The sequence below is a fragment of the Oryctolagus cuniculus genome, chromosome 6 (assembly GCF_964237555.1).
Source record: "Oryctolagus cuniculus chromosome 6, mOryCun1.1, whole genome shotgun sequence".
Classification (NCBI taxonomy): Eukaryota; Metazoa; Chordata; class Mammalia; order Lagomorpha; family Leporidae; genus Oryctolagus; species Oryctolagus cuniculus.
In genome coordinates this window covers 76,673,003-76,694,211 of record NC_091437.1, presented here as the reverse complement: position 1 = coordinate 76,694,211, position 21,209 = coordinate 76,673,003, and the positions used below count along the sequence as shown (strand labels likewise).

Genomic DNA, 21,209 nt, shown 5'->3' with positions numbered 1-21,209 from the left:
TCCACTATGATTTCATTTCCCTCCATGGCAGGTTGTCAGTATATTAATTTCTGATAGCTCAAACCAGTAGATCTCTTGTGTTTCTCATTTAGAATTAAGGCTGTAGAAAAATACAGCTTCTCTTTGCTACAGACCTTTATAGCAGGGCACTCTTGATGTATGAAAGACATCCTGGCACATGAACTCAACTGTACCAACCACAAGATTTCTCAGTGCCAGACTGCCCCAGCCACAGGGTCCATTCAGTCACAGACTGTGCCTTCAAGGAGCTTTCAAAACCAAGAACAAGAAGTGACCCTCTGGGAGCTGTACCTGCCTTGCATCTCTCCAGGTAGAAAGCTGGGTTTGACAAGACAGACACTAGTGACTTTGTAGTGAGTTTGATCAGAACTTGAATAAGGGATGAATTCTCATTTTCCTTCTGCTTCTATCCAGTCCTTTCTTTTATGCAATGAGTATCTCTTGAGTTCCTTGAAGCATCCAGTAGGAGAACAAATTAGAGATCAAACTATTACCCTGGGCACAGCCTTTTTAAAATCAGGCCAAAGCACTTCTCACCTTGACCTTGCCTTCATGCCACTTGTTGTGGGGAGGCACTGATGTAGATCTTTTTCCCTGCAAGCTCATGACTGACTTAAGTTTACTAGGAGATCTGAATTAGTGCCTTGCAAAACTGCTTCTTTCTGGATGATCATGGGAGCGAGGTGATTTTCAGAGGGTTAATAAAACTTGAGTTCTTATACACTCTAAAAATAATGAACAATGATAAGGATATTCCAGAAAGTTCTTCTCTTCCCAAAATGTCAGCTGTGTACATTAGAGAACTTCAACAATCTGCCCCCTCCCAACCACAGCCTGGTTACGTGTGTACATTATTGTCCATTTACTCACCCAGTATCCACCACGTGGCAGGTGCAAGTCCTTATGGAGGCCATCAGAGCTTGTCTGACTTTGTCAATCACTGCCCAAACCAGAGCCTCTTAGCTCTTGAAAGCAGAAAATTTTAAAGGGAATTGTGTGCTTGTTAAAATACATTCTCGTATATACATAGCATGTTGGTCCTGCCAGAACCACCTGTAAGTGTTTTAAGTTTCTAGTAGTTGAGGAATGGAGTCCAGAGAAAGCAATTGGTACCATGAATACTTAGCAGGCATCATAATGGTTAATTTATCTAAACTATTACCTCTTTTTTATTTCTAGTACGTTTTCTGGTTCTGAAATGTACAAGGGTACTTTAATAAGTTTGTGGAAAATGGAATTGAAAGATGCTTATTTTGGTATAAAAAATATTTTGAAATCCATGCATAGCTTTTTGCTAATACACATTTTTCATGAAGCTTTTGAAGACACCAGGTCTGCACGGATTTCAAAGAACCTGACTCCATTTTCCAAAAACTGTTTGAAGTACCGTGGTAAATGATGTCCTTCATTTTAATTTGGAATTAATAGAAGTTGTCAAACGGAAATGGGCCCTGCTCCAAACCCCTCCCCTCTCATCAGGCCACTGTCAGTCCTGACAGGAGCACAGCACAGGGTACAAATGGGCAGTGGGCAGGGAGCGAGCAGCCTGGCTGCCCCCTGAGAGCTGTGGGCTGAGCACTTTCCTCCAGTACCCTGGAGAGCTGTGCCAGTACCGGGCCATCACGCTCCCCACTTTTCCTCCCACCATGATGAGCGGAGGTAGGAACAGGCTTCTCAGTCTATCTTTATCCTCATCGCCACTGCTTGCCAAATGTTCTGTTGTTTGTTTTGGTGTTTTCCCCACCTGTTTAGACAAAATGACATATGCACAGTGTGCCTTAAAAGAAAACAAAAATTGACACTTACTTGAAATGTTTAAAGTTCAAAGTCTGTTTTGTGCTTAAACAAGGCCTAGAAACACCAAGATGTTGCATCACCATTCTTGCTGCCTGACACCAAGAGTAGCCTGGTGGCCCTTGTTAGAATCCAGGAGCAGCCTTGGCCAGTAACTTTAGCATCAGGACAGATCAGACCAGGCATCGTAAGGGAAGTGTTTCCAGGGTCTGGTGTCAGGGATCATAAGGAACTGTCTTGTAGCTGTGGGACAACTGGATACTTAACAGTGAGATATTTATCCCTGCTTACAGTACCCTAGGAATATGTCTGTTTTGGTATTTGGAAATCCATTTGAATGATTATTGTGTTTAGTTGGCATTTATAGAGCACCTACTATGCACCAGACACTATGAGTAAGCATTTGGTCCATAATAATCCTTTGTAATCCTTCTAGAAACTGTCAGACAGATATTATCCCAGTTTGCAGATGAAGAAATAGTAGTGCAGAGATATTAAGTGATTTTCTCTGAGTTGGACATCTGTATCTGTGAAACTGAAATTTGATTTCTTGCCTATCTGACTTACTCTCTTCTTAAAGATTTTATGGGGGCCATAGACTGCCAGCCTACCCAGAGTTTTCACCCTTGATTCCACATCGCAGAAGATTTGGGTGAAGTGGTTATAAATGTCATGTTAGCCACCAGTATACTCATATTTCACAAATGTTACATCTTCATACTCTTCATAATCAATTACCATCTAGAAAGACATTTTCCTTTCATTTGTTTATTAATTCCGTGTCTTCCTTGACAACATACTTAAGATCACTTTCAGCTCAGAAGAGAGACTCCCCAGACAAAATATCGAGAAGTGAGAACAAGAGTTGTGAGATGAAAGTGAGGAGCCCATTGCAGCAGAAACCTAAACAGAGAATACTGAGTTTCACACTCCTCAGTCAATCCACCCTGGATCCATGCAGGCTGGCCACCTATGAGGCACAATGCTGCCACATTTTATCAAGGCTTTCAAAATTAATAATTCTCACAATGAGGACATTTAAGGCAAAACTCATACTTTTGTTCCTAGTCTATCACCATCTTTGAATACATCAGCACCTTTGATGATTAGATCAACATAATATCAATGTTTGCCAGGAAATAATGGAGAAAAATAGCCAGAAGCCAGACTATCCTCGAAATACAAGTGACAGTTTTGTGTTGACCCATTTGTTCTTCAGAAAATACATTTCTCTTTTCTCTAGATGTAAACACAGCAAGAATGTCAGTTTGTTTTCTGTTTTCAATTATATAAGTATTTTCCATGTCACTACACAATCCTCCTAATTACCATTTTACTGACCACATAACGTGCTGTTTAATGGAAGTAGCATAATTTCGTTAATCATTTCTTTATTCGTGAACAACCAAGTTACTTCTTGTTTCTTACACAGATAAGAATTGTATGGCATAATCATTTTAACTTTTAGTTTAATAATAATTTATAATATATTTACTAAATTACTTTTCACTAAAAATTTCCTATAGCTCTATATATCCATCAAATAAACTCTTTGAAGGCAGGAGTGAACTATGTTTCAATTTCCATTTCCCCAGGATACAGTGTCTTGAAAATGTTAGGTGCTTTCTCAATAACTTAATGAATACATAAATGTGAGGTAGCACCTGCAACGCGAAAGGGGACTGAAATACCTCTACTTGTTGTCTCTCTGAAGTTGGAAAGTACTGAAATGGCACAGGGTACTTAACAAAAGGTAGCGGATAATGAAATTAAAAGGTAAGTTTGTTTTGGCGCCAGAAAAATTTTGAAATGCATGTATACTAGAGATCCACAAAAAGTTCATGGAAAATGAAAAAATTATGCATGGATTTCAAAATATTTTTGCACCAAATGAAACATCTTTCAACCCCATTTTCCACAAACTATTGGAAGTACCGTTGCAATTAAACCAGTAACTAGACTCAAAAAAAAAAAAAAAAACCCTCGATATTTAAATTTAAACACTCAAGGGTCTAAAATAGCACTTGAACGAATAAAAATGTTGAGAGGTGAGGAGGAAGGCTTGCGAGGCAGGAGGAAACCCACGGCGTTGGCGGCAGTTCCCACCCCTCCTTCCTTTTTCTGCTGCCATTTAGAGTTTCCGAGAGCAGAGAGAAGTGATGCCATTGATACTGCTCTGAATAAAAACCCATGCTGTAAACGTGTGATCCCCGGCTATGGGCAGAGCGGGACCCTTCTCGGTTACTGTGTGTAATTGTTGAATGCATCTGCGCGCTCACTTAAAGGCCATCTGCACCGCGCTCCCCGGCGGGCCGCCCGCCCCCTCCCTGCGAAGTCAGGTGCGCGGAGCAGCCAGCCGGCGGGGGCGTGCAGGGTGCAGGAAAGCGCCCCTTTTGAATATTAGGAGGGATTTTTTTTTTCAATCGAGCCATCATGACTCGAGATGTATAATCAGTACAACTCCTAACACTTTTCATGCTTTAAAATTGACCGTTTAGAATTTTTTTTTTCTGTAAAAACTCAAAGATATCTGAGCGTTGTCTTGGAATAGTTGGTGTTTTTGCAGAGATGGAATCTGCACTATTTATGGGGTTTACACTATAAAACTCCGCAGCCCAGTCACGTGCCTTCTTTTTCCTGAGCCATCTGTCACAGAGGTCTGGAATTTTATGCGAATGTTGGTTGTGCAGTCTTAACCCAAGTTTTTTTATATGTATAAAAAATGTCAGCAACTACAATATTTAGCATTTTACTTTACGTTGGCCATTAAACTTGATTACTATAGCTCTGTTTCATTGCTATAGTTACATATCATCTCTGAAGCCAAAAATTGTTTTGATGTGCTTCTGGCAGAACACATTGTGAGATCCTGGGGAGAGAAAGAGCATGTGGCACTGATATAGTTAATATCTTGGATTTTTGTAACTAAGGTTCACTAATGCTGGTATAAAAACGTATTTGATATTATACAGATGGCGCATAAGATGTTGTGGTTACTAAGTTATTATCCCGGATAAGCTGTACTGTCAAATTCAGGGCTTAAAACTATCACAGGAGATTAAACTATTTACTAAAAAGGGACAGAAAGATATGGCCAAAGCATCTTAGTACAACATATTAGAAGTGTATTTACCTCCCACAAATATAACACAGCCTATCTTTTTGGTAGACTGGGAGATTGAAAACATGAACTTTGCAGGTAAAACAAGCAAACAGAAGAGGTGTATTTGTTTTCCAAATTAGGCACAAGCAGCAAGCACAGCCACTGCAGCCTGGGACACACTGGCATCCGTGAGAGGTGACGAAGTGATTATAAAGAGGAGTTCAAATAAATCCCCTGGGAAGTAACCGGTTTTCACCGGTGTTGGGGATCTTGCTAACATAATCAAAGAAAACTTGCATTGCCAGCCAAAGGGAGAGAGTTCAGAAATTGCCAAGAACTGAATTGTGACTTGCTTGAAGATGATAACGAGACCAGAAAGGTGTTATTTGACCCATTTGGGAAAATGGCAGGCACGTTCTTCCAACCTGCTGAGAGCAATTGCCTGGTCATGATCACAGCAGATATACATATATTTAAGCTAAAAACTTGGACCAAGGAATTCCAAAGAGGAATGCTATGAAGTAGAATTAACTTTATGTCTCATACTATCTGGCACATAAACACCTTTGTTCTTTATTTTCACCATAGAACTTAAACCCTAAACAGTCATGCTGTCATCTGCTACCAGAGAGAAGTATGACTTGCAGCATCTTGCCCCTCCACAATTTAGCAAAGCCTTTCCAGTTCAAATAACCGAGAGTAAAATGTTGCTTTCATCTTAATCTAATATTTCAATAAAGATTCTCTTCCAGCTGGTCATGTTTGCATATTTCTCATGTTAGATTAATATTGTGATTTGGGGGGTTGGGAAGTTATATGTGCCTTTCATAAACACAAATGTTAATGCTTTCAGTGATGAATTGGGAGTGATAATTCTGTAAGCTAGCAAAGGAGATTTACAGCTAAACTTCAAATATATATATGTATATAGAACAGTTTCAGCCAATACATTTAGTATTTGGAACATCTTATTTGTATTAAGCTTACTTTGTTTAAACCCAGAAACATGAAGCTCACTAGCTCACTAATGGGGCTGTTCTTTAAAAAAAAAAAAAAAAAAAAAAAAAAGTCTGCCTAAGAATTGGACATTAGAGTGCAAATCAGAAAGCTAGGTTTAAAAGCAGATATACTTCCGTGACAGCTTACATTTCAAATGATCCTTTAAAAGCCCCACATGGCTATGCTGTAACTGCAAACTGCTTAAATGTTTTTCTGTTTCCTGTTGTATACCAGGGAGCCGAGATAGAAGTGGATGAAAATGGCACATTGGACTTAAGCATGAAAAAAAATCGAATCCTGGACAAGGCTGCACCCCTAACTTCCTCTAACACTTCCATCCCAACTCCTTCCTCTTCCCCATTCAAAACCAGCAGCATTCTGGTCAATGCAGCGTTCTATCAGGCTCTCTGTGACCAAGAGGGCTGGGACACTCCTATCAACTATAGCAAAGCTCATGGGAAGCCAGAGGAGGAGAAAGAGGTATTGTTTCTGTATGTCGATCACTAAGTTGAAGACAGAGCATGATTTCAGAGATCTGCTAGCTTTTCCTCCTAATTTATTCTCCACATTCCTGTTTACATAACTTGTAATTCTATTTTAGACTTTGGTAAAGTGATAATTTTAAATTTCTGACAAAATTTATAAACAAATCCATCTTTCCCCTGACACTTGCCTAAAACAATGTGTCTCTGTAGTGAATTTGATCATGATGACGGCTGCAAAGGTTTGCATGGCACCAGAGATTCTATTCTGTGTCCCTTTCTAAGAGCAGTCTATGAGGGGCCATGTGTCCCTTGACACTGAAATGTCAGTTCACTGATTCTTTCTCAACCAGGGGATCCAAGATGAAATTTGACATAATTTGGAGATGAGTAAGAATCTTCGAGTTTCTTTGGTTTCGTAAAGGAACTATGTTAGCCTGCCTGCTCATGGAGTCCTTGCTGGGGTTATGGAATCACGGATGTTGCGTGTCGAAGTTGCATCAATCCCATAGTAAGGGAGACATATGTGTGTGTTTGATTATCTCAGAGGTGGATTCACTCCCAAAAAGCAGATGCTGTGAGTGTGCAGGACCCATTTTACCTCATCTCCACAGTCTGAACTCCTTCCCTCGGCCTGATCAGCCGTGGCCTCCTAGTATCATTCAAAAGAACTGATGGTCAGAGCCCCATTGATTACACTCTGTATGGTGGCAGTTATTACAGTAAGCGATCCTAGCTTGCTGTTTGTCAGGAAAGTTGATGGGCTTGCCAGCTGATGTTTTTCTGAAGAACCAAAGTAGTCGTTTGCTGTGGAACTGTACACCATCCTTTTGAGTTTTGTAAGTTCAGAGACCTTGAGTAGGGGATTCTAATTTGATTTTACCACATGCTGTGTCACATAATCAGTATTAGCCACAGGACTGGATTGTCTCTAACCCCACCATCCTCCCTACCTCCTTCCTCCCTCACTTCCTTCCTTCCTGACACTGTTGCCGGCATCTCCAAGACCAGGGAGTGAGCTAGGTCCTGGAGAAGCCACGATGAGGAGGACTTGCTTTCGCCAGGCATGTGCAACTAGGTCATGTGTGTGTTGTCTGGCAGATGTAACCAGATGTGCTAAGAGACAGAGTGGCACAAGCAGGCACACAATGAGTGCAGGAAAGCATGACTAACTCTGCATGGGGTGGTCAGAAGAGGTTTCCTGGAAAACCCTCCAGGATCCAAGATAGCCTCTCTGTGGCTACCATTCTCCACCATCACATGGAAGCATGATGGGATTCACTGAACGTAGCTTGGGGTTAGATTCTGCCCCATTGCCCTTGTGCATTTTATTTTGCTTGCTTTTAATTTTTTTAGTGTTTTTTCGTATACTCTCACCCCATTTCCCCTACTAACACCTCATATTTGTGTCTCTGTAACAATTAATAAGCCGCACCCTGTTTGTCCTAATTTTTTTTTAATCCTAAAACCTCTCATCCCTCCTGTCTTTCCTAGCTTCTAGTAATCAACATTCTGTGTTCAAATTGAGAAACCTTTATAAAAATTCTAGCTTCCATAAATAAGGTATTTTTCTTTCTGTGTCTAGCTTACTTTATCAATATAACGTCTTCCAGTTCCATCCATTTTGCTGCAAATGGCAGGATTTCATTGTTTTCTATGGCAGAAGAGTATTTCACTGTGTGTTTAAGAACCACATTTTCTTTATCCATTCATCTGATGATGGACACCTTGGATTATTCCATATTTGGCTATTGTGAACAATGTTGCAATGAACATGGTGGAGTTCTGATGCAATGCATTCATGTGTTTTGGATATATACCTAGCAGTGAGATTGCTGTACCATTTCTGGTTTGTTTGTTTGTTTGTTTTAAATCCCATCCTGTTTTCCATGGTGACTGCACTAGTTGACATTTTCAGCAACAGTGTTTAAGATCTCCCTTTCTCCACATCCTTGCCAGCACTTACTATAGTTTGTTACAAAAGACCAAATTCTACTTTTGAAAATTCACCTCCGTTGTCTTGAGATAGCCTTAATTAACCTATTAAAATACGATTTTACAAGAACCATTTATTAAAATAATACATGTCTGACTATAATAAGTGTAAAACTGACATTGCAAAGAACAAGAAGCTCATTTACTTTAAGGGATGACCATGAACTGACAAGCCTAGGTTTGTTCCCTGCTCCTCCACCGTGCCCCTCCCATCTCAGACTTATGGGAAAGAACAGAAGCTACCACCAATTTCTGTCTATTTGTATAGAAATCTTTGAATGTTCACATTCATTGATCATTCTACACAACTTGTCTGAAATAGAAGTACGGAGCAAGCCGGGAATGGGCAAATTGATGGGAGGCACAATCATAATGAGATCATTCAGTTCAACAAGTTAGCTTTAGAAATAAGGGAAACCAGGGGCCAGCGCCACTCACTTGGTTAATCCTCTGCCTGCGGCGCCGGCATCCCATATGGGCGCCAGGTTCTAGTCCTGGTTGCTCCTCTTCCAGTCCAGCTCTCTGCTGTGGCCTGGGAGGGCAGTGGAGGATGGCCCAAGTGCCTGGGCCCTGCACCCACATAGGAGACCAGGAGGAAGCACCTGGCTCCTGGTTTTGGATCAGCGTAGCGTGCCGGCCGTAGCGGCCATTTGGGGGGTGAACCAACGGAAGCAAGACCTTTCTCTCTGTCTCTCTCTCTCACTGTCTAACTCTGCTTGTCAAAAAAAAAAAAAAAAAAAAAAAAAAAGGGAAACATACCAATCCACAAGACTGTCAATCTGGATTTTGGTTGGATCATGGCATATGCACCTGCATCCCAAAGGCAAGCCTAACCCCAGGCTTTTATCTGTGGATGTGGGTTGAATAAAAGTCATTATGTTCCATGAAGAATATTGCTTTGCAGCATAACTTGAACTGCATCCCTGCTTTTGCATAAACCATGCAGGGTCAAATCCCAGTGTGTTCTAATTTCCAGGACTATTTCAATGCCAAGTGCAGAGTAGCACTTGGGCTTTCTGTCCTTGTCCAGGTGACTGTGCTGTAAGTGAACCAAGCTCGATATGTTCACCAGAAATTTTCTGTTCATACTCGGGATCTGGCATATGGATCCAAACCTGAGTAGTTGCAAAGCAAGTTTGCCCCAGGCAAGTTCTTGCTTTCATTTAGTGTGTCTTGTGTTGTTTGACATTGATTAGACTTTTGAGCTCTCGGCAGCAGTGTCAGCATCAAACCCTTTATATTCTGAAAGAATTCCTCCTGTTGCCTCCATGGCCATGCTTCTCATCACTTGGAGAACCAGAAAATGACGACTCAAAACAAACATGTCATCTTTACTTTTCAGTCTTGCTTTTTGCTTAATTCCAAAAACATCTAGATTCATCTTGGCAACTTTAGAGATTCAGCTGGAGTATGTTTTTATCTAATGCCTATAGATCTGGCAGTGATTCATTTTCCAGAAAATTTATGGGGAAAAAATGGATTTCCTTAGACTAGATTTGCTTTTTCAGAATGACTTACTTCAGTCTGGCAGCACAGTCTTTTACAGCTATAGTTTTCAACCTCAATATTCTGGAAATCTGGAATTGAGAAGCTGTGAAGCTGTGTGAAAATCCAGTGTCACTCAGAGTGACAGAGACTTTGGAGCTAGTATGTGAGTTCTTGGACTTAATGCGCTTGCCCTGGGTTTGAGTTAGCAGAATGTGTTTTTAAGCTGCCTGTCACAGCTGTCTGCACAGGGAGATTCATTGCTTGCAGAATCTGGAGCTGATGGGGACACACACAAAAGTGCATCTGGATCACCGTAACTATCCAGTACTGTTTCTCACCCTTGTTCTTTGTATCCTCATCCATGCCAAGGCAATCCACTCCCTGGGTGTCTTTCATATCCTTTTCTGAATCTTAGAAAATGAGATATGTGAGCCTTGGCAGTCATTATGTTCAATTCAGTGTCCTCTTTGGGGAGGAATCAGAAAGATACTACACAACCTAAGATTAAAGATAAGGAAAATTTGTATAGTGTCTCATGATTCCAGCAGTCCAGCAAGGCTAGGTCATCATCAGTTTTTTGAAAGGAGAAAATTGAGCTCAACAAGGTAGAGTTGTTAGCTTTGACCCTACAGAAATTAAGGAATGGACTTGCAAAGGGGGCAGGGATGTCCCTAAAATGAAGAAAAAGGAAAAGGAAAAACAGAAAGAAAAGAACAGAACATCACTGAAAAACCAGAATACTGAAAAAAGAAGTGAGAAAGCACAGAAAAAAGAGAATAGTGAAGAGTGTGTGTGTGGCAAGGGTTGGTGGAGGCAATCAGCATCTCAGACGCTTCCAAGGAGACAAAGCCAGTCCTTTGTCCCAGGCTGGATCGCAGGATGCGACCATGGAAACAGTTACAGGACTGAGGCATTGTGGTCACCTCCCTATTGCTGTCCTGGAGTCACTTCGTGTGGCCCAAAAGCCAGGATGCGGTATGTTCCTGATCCCACCCCACTCTCCCCCGTCACTCTCCTTAACACACAACCAGAAGTTGAGTGATTGTTTCTAATTCATTGTTATCTAGTTCATCTGCACAACAGTTGCTTAATTTTGCTGGTAATTTTCAGAAAATATTGTCTGTATCTTTTAATGAAATTGCCTGTCCAGATGCCCCCTAAAAAAATTTAAAAAACCTTAAATCTGGAAAAAACTCAAAATATCTCAAAAGGAAAATGCTGAGAAATAACCAGGGTTGTCAGTTTCATTTGCCTGTCAGTTCTCCAAAGATTTCAGGGATTAAAATGTTACAAGTGCCAGATGCTATTATCTGCTATTCATGTTACTGTTATGTTCTGGTCTTTACTGAAATCAATATAAACCTCCATCTGCACATTAAAGAAATTTTCATTGCATTCATGTACTCTAAACACATGCATATAGACCACATTCTCTAATGCATCCACAGGATAAAGGAATATTTTCTAAATAATACTGTAAATTTTGAAAAAAATTCTTACAGATGCTATTGATCTAGTTTATACCAGATACTGTTTAGGAATTTTTCCAATACAAAAATACTTCTGTAACAAAACAAATCCAAGTATTCTTTTAATGAATTCCAACACGTATACTCTCTGTAAGTTTGTGGAACAAAAGGGAAAAGGGTAATTATTTCATGGAGCAATTGCATATATAGAGTCTATAGTTTTCTAAAAGTTATTAAATATGTAAAAGATCATATCCAATGAAGTTATGCTGTTAAAACATTAACATGTGTTATTGTACCAAATGAAATGCCATATATTATGCAAGTATTTTATGCATTTTATCAAATAATAAACTTCCATAATAGGTCAGTCCTCTCAGAAATTCCCATTCTCTTGCCTTCAACATGTACAAATTCATCCCAAAAACAAGAGCTGGAAACTTTTATGTGTATCTAGAAAGATACATGCGTTCATGGAGAGACTTCATTATGAAGTTCATCATAGAGAAATAATAAAATGGCTCTTTCTAGTTGATGCATTTTTGTGGAAAAACTCAGCATTTAAATGGAAAATCAAAGGTTGCTCCGCATGGAGATTTAGCATTTGCTTTTACTTTCAAACGTGCAAGGTATTTCTAAATTATAGTGGAAAATACTACAGGCCTGATCCTGAAAGTCCCAACTGGATGGGTGATAGAATTACCAGGCGTAAGTTCTAAAAATTAGGAATTGTTTCATGTTAGGCATTTATACTGTAAAACTTTAAAAGGATAAGATTCAGCCATCTATTTTATGGTAGAGTCTATGATGGCAGTATGAAGACAGCATTTCTCTTTGCTTCCTAGCAGAAAACCAACTACTGTCAAGCACATATTTCTCTTAATTTTTCAATTATACATTTTATGGGTTATCATTCTCAAACATTTATCAGAAAAATCAAATGGGATACTTAGCATTATTATAAATAATATGAATAAAATATTTGTATCAACTAGGTTTTATTAACATGAGCTGAAGATAATGTCACTAAAAATAGTTGAACATCGTATTTACTACAGAGTGCTCTTGTGTGAAATGACTGAATTGCTATCCATGTACTTAAAAAAATTACATTTGCCTTGATGGCAGAGATCACCATTTAGAATTTTTGTTTGGTTTGGAAAATCCAGGGATTTTGCTTTTCATTGCTTTTGGAGGTCAACTCAGACTTATTAAAATTATATTATTCTATGGTATTTTATATCCATTTAATTTAAATGAGATTTATGTTGGATAATTCAAAATAATTTGTTCATCTTAAATAGATCAGTACTCTTAAGATTTAGAATATAGTTACATATTAGTTAATCTGATTTTAATATTAAATCCAGAAAGTATTATATTTACTGGCTATAAGCTTAAAGATGAAAGTAAGCTAATTCTGTGATTAAGGAAAAGCACCCATAGTTTTTTATGAGACAATAGATCACTTAGTAATAAATGACTTGAAAGAATTAGTGAGTCTTCCTTTGGGGAGTAAGATTGGTAATAAATAAAAAAAGGCCATGGACATTTTTAAGAGCCAATAAGAAATTCCATACAATGTGTAACAGTAGTGTGAGATTCCAACTTAGCAAAGGAGGGCACTGAAGAAAAACAGGGTGTAGTGAGAATCAGGGCCATTTTCCAGAAAAGTTAAGGTAAATGCCTGAATACTGTCATCTCACTTATTTCATATATTAAGTAAATAATCTAAATCTCGATTATTTGAATATTAGAAACAAAATTCTGCTAAACTAAGCTTACTTCTTCCTTTTCTACTTAAAACTTTATATGACTCAAGGTAGGCATTTGATCTGGGAGTTAAAATGCAGGTAATGATTATAAGTCCCACATTGGAGTGCCTGCGTTTGATTCTTAGCTGCGACTCCTGACTCCAGCTCCCTGCTAATGCATACCCTAAGAGACTGTTGGTGAAGACTCAAATTGCTGGATCCCTCCTGTCCATGTGGGAGACCAGGATAGCCCAACCTTGACCTGTGTGGGCATTAGGGAGGGAAGCAGTGCATAGGAGCAAGTGTTCTCTCTCCCTGCTCCTACCCCTGAGTGTCTCTTTGCCTCTCAAATAAGTCTTTAAGCTTTTAAAAAATTTACATGACTTGTTTTTGCAATATTTCTCTTTTCTTTACTGCCATTATCACTGCAGGATTTTCAGAGAACTGGTCCTGTCTTCACTTTGAAGCATTCATTACACAATAAAACTTGAAACATACAAAATATCGACTAGATTACAGAGTTCGAGAAATACCTCTGTAATTATACTTGCCAAAATGTGAATTTTTAAAAGATGTTCTCTATAAATTATAATTTCTTGTCCTTCACTTAGGATAAATGTACACAACAATTAAGACATATCCTTGTATTCATTATCTTACTTATTTCTTATAGGAGGGGTTCTTCAAAAAGTTCATGGGAATTGAGTATTCTGAAAAAATTACACAAGGGTTTCAAAAACTTTTTACACAGAGATAAACACCTTTTAATTCCATTTCCCATGAACTTTTGGGAGTTCCCTTATAAAAATTCTCTGCAGTAGTTCACAAATTCTTTAAACCAAAACTCAAACCCAACCTGACTATGTCAACTCCAGTGGTCTTCTCAGGCTTCTCTAATGGCTTCTTTTTTGTTTGTTTGTTTGTTTTTTCCAGAAAGAACCAGTGAACTCTCTAGAAAATGTAGAGGAAAAAAAGTTTCCTGGAGAGGCCTCGATACCAAGCCCTAAGCCCAAGCTCCACACAAGAGATCTGAAAAAAGAACTAATCACGTGAGTGGTATACAGTGCCATGCCCTGTAAGAGTCTTCAGCTAAAGAGATTCAAGTTCATGATTCTGGGTAGCAATGTCCTGGCTCACATAGTTGGCTTTTTAGGACTATTTTAGAACAATTTCAACCAGTCAGTAGTTACATGTTAAACATATACCTAAATCTATGCACCAAATAAAACATGGTCTTGTACTAAAAGTAGTTGATTAAGAAACAAAATAAGATTTTAAAAAATTAGAAATGCTTATGATTTGATCCCAGACTCTAAATTCGAGATCCATGAACCACAAGGGATCTAAGGCTTGGCTACAGGGAGTGTACTAACCTCCTAACACTTCATGCAAACTGTGACTTGAGTGACAGTTGTTTTCATGACATTCTCCTAGGGTTGTATGACTCAGAAGAGTTTAAAGTCCAGTTCCTCTGATTTGATCATTATGCAGTGTATACAGGAACCATAGCCTCATTTTGTATCCCATTAATAGGTACTATCATTGTGTGTCAGTGAAAAAATAAAACTAAATAAAATAAAGCAAAGACTAAGTCACTGAATGAGATTTGGGAAACTTTCCCACATGTAAATGATTAACTGTTAATCAAGTATTTCCACACAGAAATACATTTATTGCTGCCAGGTAATGGGCAATCCCAGCAAAAATCCCCCTTCCAATTCATACCTGCCCCTGCACCCTCTCTTCTGTATTCTTCAGTGCAAATATGTTTAAATTTTTGCATTGAAAATCTGTTTTAAACTTCTCCTGAACCATCTTCCACCTCAGTTCTGTCTCCCCTTCCTTTCACAGCTAAATACCTCAAGAACTCAGCTACTGCAGGTTCTCACTCCTATGACTCCAAAACCATTCTTGTTAGGCTCTCCAGCCCATCCACACCCAATCTGGAAGTTGGTTTTTGAACCTTTTGATCCTCTTGTTATTTGACCTTGGCATGGCAGCAAGATGCCACAGAGCTGATCACTCCCTGTGCCTAACCTGTCCTCCATACTTGGTTTCCAGGGCATCTCAGCAGGGGACTGGTCTCTCACCTTGTTTTTACCCCTTCCTGACCTATGAGCAGCTCTGCCCCAGAGCTCAGTCCTGGGTCTCTTCTCTCCTCTGTCCACACTCGATGGGGCTGCCATTCCCAGCTGTGTCCTCTAGCTGCAAATCCAGCAGCCCCCAGGGCAGTGAGCTCTCCTCTTTCTCCATGCCCATGCCCTGACTCTGCCAACACATCCTCCTGCCTCTCTCCAGTCACATTAAGAATGCACTTGCCTTAGACACCTGCAGTAGCTGTTCCCTCTGCCAGAATTGCTCCCCTCATGGCCTCAGCTCCTCTCTCAAAGTCACCTACCTGAGAAGACTTTCAGCAGCTTGGTTCCCCATACCCTGGTTCTGATACTCCCATGCCCTTTCCAGAGCTTTCCTTTGTCAACATTTTGGCTTCACCCTGCCTCCCCCACTGAAGAGGGAGATCCCTCTTGTCCCCTTCCGTTTCTCTGCCACATCCATATCAATGGTGCAGGGTGCTTCCTGTGCTGCATGTTTCCCTATTGACAGGGATAGGGACTTGGGAGCAGGGAACACATCTCAAATCCCAAGGCCAAGTACAGGGTCCTTCACACTGTTAATGTTCAATAAACTTTATTTCTAGTCTAGGTAAATAGCTTAGACCCTGTGTTCTTTAAGGATCCCCTAGGCAGATTCCTGGCTCAAATATCATGTTCCCATTAGAGCTTCATATTCCACTGGGCCTTGGTGAGTGGAGCTACTTGATGAATGGAGTCAAACACTGTGGAACTGAAATCTGTCTTTTCCAAAGAGGCCACATAGGTCAGCCACACGCTCAGGCCACATGGACCTGCTATGGGAATGTGGTCATCTTTTCACTGATCAACTTTTCACCTGTTACTCTTTAATGTCTTCAAATTGGAAACCTTTTATCCTGTGAAGACAGATTGTCAGAAAATTGCTAAAAGTCGCTGTGAACTAAATGTTGTGTAAAAGATTGGTGATTAAGCTGCAATTCCATTTGGAGTCAGAAAAAGCAAAGAGTGATTACTCTGTGATGGGCACTTGTCATTGGTGTGATGATAAATTTAAAAAGAGGAAAGTTCCAAAGATTTTGAACAAATTTTGGAGCAGAATCCTGAATCCCCAGGAAATTAATTCTCTCCGAGACTTAATGTTTCACTCATTTTACAGACAGGGTGGGTGTTTTAATGGCTAGCACTCCTTTGTATGTGTCTGTGTCCACATATATTTGTTTTGTAAAAAAAAAATCTTACTACCTTATGGTGTCAGTTTGTACTTACTACATATTATTGTCTGTTTCTAACAGGTAATTTCATTTTAATCACTCATCAAAAATTGTCAGGATAGGATGTTTCTGATGGTTCTAGTTCTCCTAGAATTTGCTTAGGGGTTAAGTGTCACTTACTGAGGGAATTGACTGGTTTACTTTCTCTGACTTTGACATTTTCATCATCAAACCTTTACAGAATGTGTCACATGTTATTGGCACATGTTATTATGTATGATTTTCCCTGTGGGTTTGAGATGATATCTACCTTTTCAGAATCCTAAACAGAAACATCTCCCTCTACAATATTGTCTCTATTTATTTCTTGGCTTTTTTTTATAAGACCAAACTTTTAAAAGAAATCATCAGCTAACTGAACACATATTTTCTTATTATATCCCATAAATGATTTATAGCTGAGTGGTCTAGACATCACTGGCACTTCTTTACCTCTCCTGACAATATAGTGGGAGTAATTTAAAAATAGAAGAAATAAAAGACTTGCAGTTCTTTTTTATAACACTAGGTGGCAATGTGTTTCTGAAAAGGGAATTCCTAGGCAATTGAGAGAAGTCACCATCTGAATATTCAAAGTGTGTAGAATTTAGAGGTTTTTTTCCTGTGTTCTTAGTGAGTGGGTGGCAAGATAACTCAGCCCACACTTAATCACTGTTAATTTTTCTTTATCATACAAACAAACACACACACACACATATAAAACTTGTTATATTTTCATTCCTGATATCCCATCTAGGGAGAGGGAGAGGGAAGAGGTAGATGACTATGCCTGCATCCAGCCCTGAAAAGCAAACAGAATTTGAGGGGTGGAAATTCTCCAACTGGTAGCTTCTTAAATTTCCAGAAAATGAGGAGAAAATGGATCACAGGGAAAAAATAGTTAGAAAGTGACAATTCTGAGAATACTGGAATGTTGTTCACCTATCCCGAAATATCTCTTCAAAAGTGTAAATTCTGTATTCTACAGATGAAGTGAGATAAGCCCTCCCTTTAGGCAGGATGTCGGAAACACTCAGCTACATGGATGCCACGGCTGATTTCCCACCTAGGGTTACCACTGCACAAATAGCACCAGTAGGTTGCTCTCAATATCACCCCAAATGAGTGACTTTCCAGCAGCATCCAAGAAAATTAAATGACAGGGATCTATCAATTATGGAAAGAAAAAACACTGCTAGGGAAAATGGCCTTCTCATATTATTTCTCAAACACATGTAAGATGCCCAGCACATGACCAATTTCTGAGATAAACTGATGTGCACAGGTGCAGATCTTTGTGCAGCAGCTTTGGTAGGTGGCCTTAGGGCCTATTCTTAGGTTTTAATTGTGAGTTCCTGATTGTCTTGGTTGGGTTCAAGTTTTAGTTGAAATTGCTCATGAGCTTAACTAAGTAAACAGCTTGACTATTTCTGAACTTTCTCACCTGAAATATCAGCCTCATTTTATTCAAAATCTTTCTTCTTTTTCTCTCTGTGGTTTCTGAAATGTTTGTGGAGTTGCTGGGTCACCTAGCGCTTTTCAAACTCACAAAAATTCCTTTCTGGAATAATCAATTTCAGTATTCCTAAAATCTGCTATCACAATAAAATGTGTTTATAATTTTTATAACACATGTTTTCCAAAGAAATACAGCACAGCTGATAGCCAGCTTACCACACTGCCAGGGCATATATTCAGTATTGCTTTCCTACATCATTTGAATCAGAGAACTGGATGTGGAGCTGAAAACAGATAATCAAGGAAGTAACTCAGCGTGCTATGACTCCGAATTTTCTTTTAGTGAGTCGACTGGTTGTTATGTAGCACAGAGCCTTAGTGCCCTAGCATCTGCCTTGCCTGTCTTGCACACTACTAACTTGAAAAGAAGCTACCTTATCACCTGTTGAACAGAGCACATAAATTCGTGAAACTCACTTGACTCCAATGATGTGTTCTTTGCCCACCTAGCTGTCCGACACCAGGTTGTGACGGAAGTGGCCATGTCACAGGAAACTATGCATCTCATCGCAGGTAACCCCCCAGGAACAGTCTGATTTTCATGATCATTTTTTTTTTTTTGACAGACAAAAAGAAAGAAAGATAGAGAAACAGAGAGATTACCATTCACAGGCCCGTGCCTTAAATGCCCACAGTGCTTAGGGTAAAAAGTTGGGATCAGGAAGCTCATTCTGGGTCCCAAGTGGGTGTCAGAGACCCAACTACTTGAGACATCACCATTGCCTCCCAGTTCCGCATCAAAAGGAAGCTGCAGTTGGGAGCCGAGCTGGGAATCGAACCCAGGCAGTCTGATATGGGACGTGAGCGTCTTCATCACTAGGCCACAGATCAGCCCCTGTCTTGTTTTAAATACTTATTCCTACCTAATCTAGCAAGATACTATCTGGATCAGGAAATGGCCAGCGACTTAAGTAGGTTTAGGGTTTCTTTTGTTTTTCCAAAATAAAGTTATCTGGTATAGAATCCATGATTCTTGCTCAAAAATAGTTTTCTGATTCTGTATTCCAGGTTATAAACCAAACATTATATTTCATGTTGGGCTTTGGGACTGGTATGGAACAAAGCAAAGCCATCAGAATGATTTGAGTCAACTATTCTCCCTATGCAATTAGGTCAAGGTGCTAACCAGATCACACAAGGACAGCACACAAAGGCTGGGTTTCATCTTGCAAGTTACCTTCTTGCTGATATCCTTGCCTTCCTATGGGCTTTGCCTTAAACCCTCAAGCCATCATCACCTGACAATGCAGCAGGAACAGGCTCTATGTCAGTGTCAGTGTCTCACTGGGGTAAAACTCTTCATTGGAAGAATAGCAAATCTGACTCCATGAGAAATAATTGAAATACCCAGAAGCCTGGACTGGTTAGAGTAGCAAGGCCAGATTCAGACCCAGTTATTTTACCCAATACTCAGTCACTAGTTGTTGGAAAAAGAGGCGCAGAACAGACAGGAGGCAGGGTATGAATCCACAGTCAGACCAAATTGATTCTGAGAAAATAAATCTGCAGAGGTGGATGTGCACAGACTTGGACACTTGGCAGAGGGCCCTGACCCAGGGGTCAGGTCTTTTTATGTCTTAGGTGGGCTGGGAGTTGTGGTATCCAGTAGCAGGTGGAGGTGAATTCCTCCATACTGGTCTTTCAAGTGGCTGCAGGGCCTCCAAACCTGGGAAAGAGTGTAGGACTTGGGTATAAAGACAATAGGGTGTGAAACTGAATTGAGATTCAGGGACAAGGAATAAATTCTGGTATTTATCTCTTGGGCAATAAGAATGACTGAGGCTTATGTCTTTGTTCCATCAAGAGTAACTGAAGTGTGTTTACAAACCCAGGAGGCCATTTGCATCACATCTGTTAATGTCAGTTCTGTTTTCTTTGTTTCCCTCTTTAGTGTGTCTGGATGTCCTTTAGCAGATAAGACTCTCAAGTCCCTCATGGCCGCAAACTCTCAGGAGCTTAAGTAAGTGTTGGGAGCCTGGCAACCTTGTCCTTCACTCACTCTGGGACCACCCTTCTCATTCGGCATCAGTGTGAAACAGCATCTAACTAAATTGTGACAAAGGCCATTCCAGAAAGTTGGAATGAGCAAAGCCTAGTCATTGTAACTTAATTTAGTTAATTGGGAGCCTTAATTTTTAAAGGAATGATAAAATAGTAAAATACAATTATTTTTCTGTTCATCAGATCAATGAAGATGTTACAAAAAATTTCCTTCATCTAATTTTGAGAAAATTGTGCAGTATTTTATAATGCAATATATGTATGTTTACAGTAACTCCAAGGCCATTTAAAAATTATACAGCTGTCTTTCATCTTTTTTAAAAAATATTTAATTATTTATTTGAAGGGCAAAGTTATAGAGAGAGACAGAGAAAGAGAGAGAGAGAGAGAATTCCTCTATCCACTGGTTCACTCCCCAAATGGCCACAGCACTGACTGTAGCTTCATCCAGGTGTCCTACATGGGTACAGGCACCCAAGCAATTGGGCCATCTTCTGCTGCTTTCCCAGGTGCATTAGCAAGGAGCTGGATCAGAAGTGGGGCATCCAGGACTCAAACTAGTACCCATATGATTTGCCAGCATCATGTGCAATGGTCTAACCTGCTATGCCACAATGCTGGCCTCTACCTTCACTTTGGAGCCAACCATAATTTCAGCTCATTATACCTAGTCTACAAGATCTCAAAGTCACATGTGAATTAACATTTACTTATTGATTTTATTTTTCTACTCTTTTATCTTCTTTCATTCCAAGTCAATTGCTTATTTTCATATATTTTTATATTATACATAAAATATAACTCATTTTAGACCCTCAATAATGAATACATATAAAAATTAGTTTTAGTACCAGAAATACTGAAGGGAACTATGAAGTGCAATTTTTACTCATTTTAAAAGTGTGAAGTACGATTTATGTATCAGCACAGATTCTAGAAATCATTTTATTAACTTCCATTTTTCTAGGCTGAAATATTATAAGAATGTTAGGTAAAGACTAATCATTTACAGATGAATAATGAGGCATGTGAGAGTTTTTACTCAATTACTGTAAATTTCTGCTTTCTCACATTTTAGTTATAGCTATTGGTTCTCTTAAATATTTTGTTTCAATATTATCTATAGAAAAAGTTGATAATACATTGAGAGAATGTAGACTAAAAAGTCCTATTTTAATATCCAGTATTTACATTTTATGGGGTCATCAAATAAGTAATATCTTTGATTTTTCCATATAAGAA

At 39.4% G+C, this 21,209-nt stretch overlaps 1 protein-coding gene across 2 annotated transcripts in view; it reads left to right on the top strand.

The window, feature by feature from the left end:
- The window catches only part of ST18 (ST18 C2H2C-type zinc finger transcription factor), a 125,838-nt gene that overhangs the window by 74,838 nt on the left and 29,791 nt on the right, over window positions 1-21,209 (top strand). The window contains exons 12-15 of one of the 2 annotated variants that reach the window (XM_017341297.3): window positions 6,152-6,397; window positions 14,039-14,154; window positions 18,417-18,479; window positions 19,858-19,926. In XM_017341297.3, the coding sequence (XP_017196786.3) occupies window positions 6,152-6,397; window positions 14,039-14,154; window positions 18,417-18,479; window positions 19,858-19,926 (494 nt within the window). The remainder of the gene's footprint in view (window positions 1-6,151; window positions 6,398-14,038; window positions 14,155-18,416; window positions 18,480-19,857; window positions 19,927-21,209) is intronic. The other variant, XM_017341299.3, reaches the window with a different exon arrangement.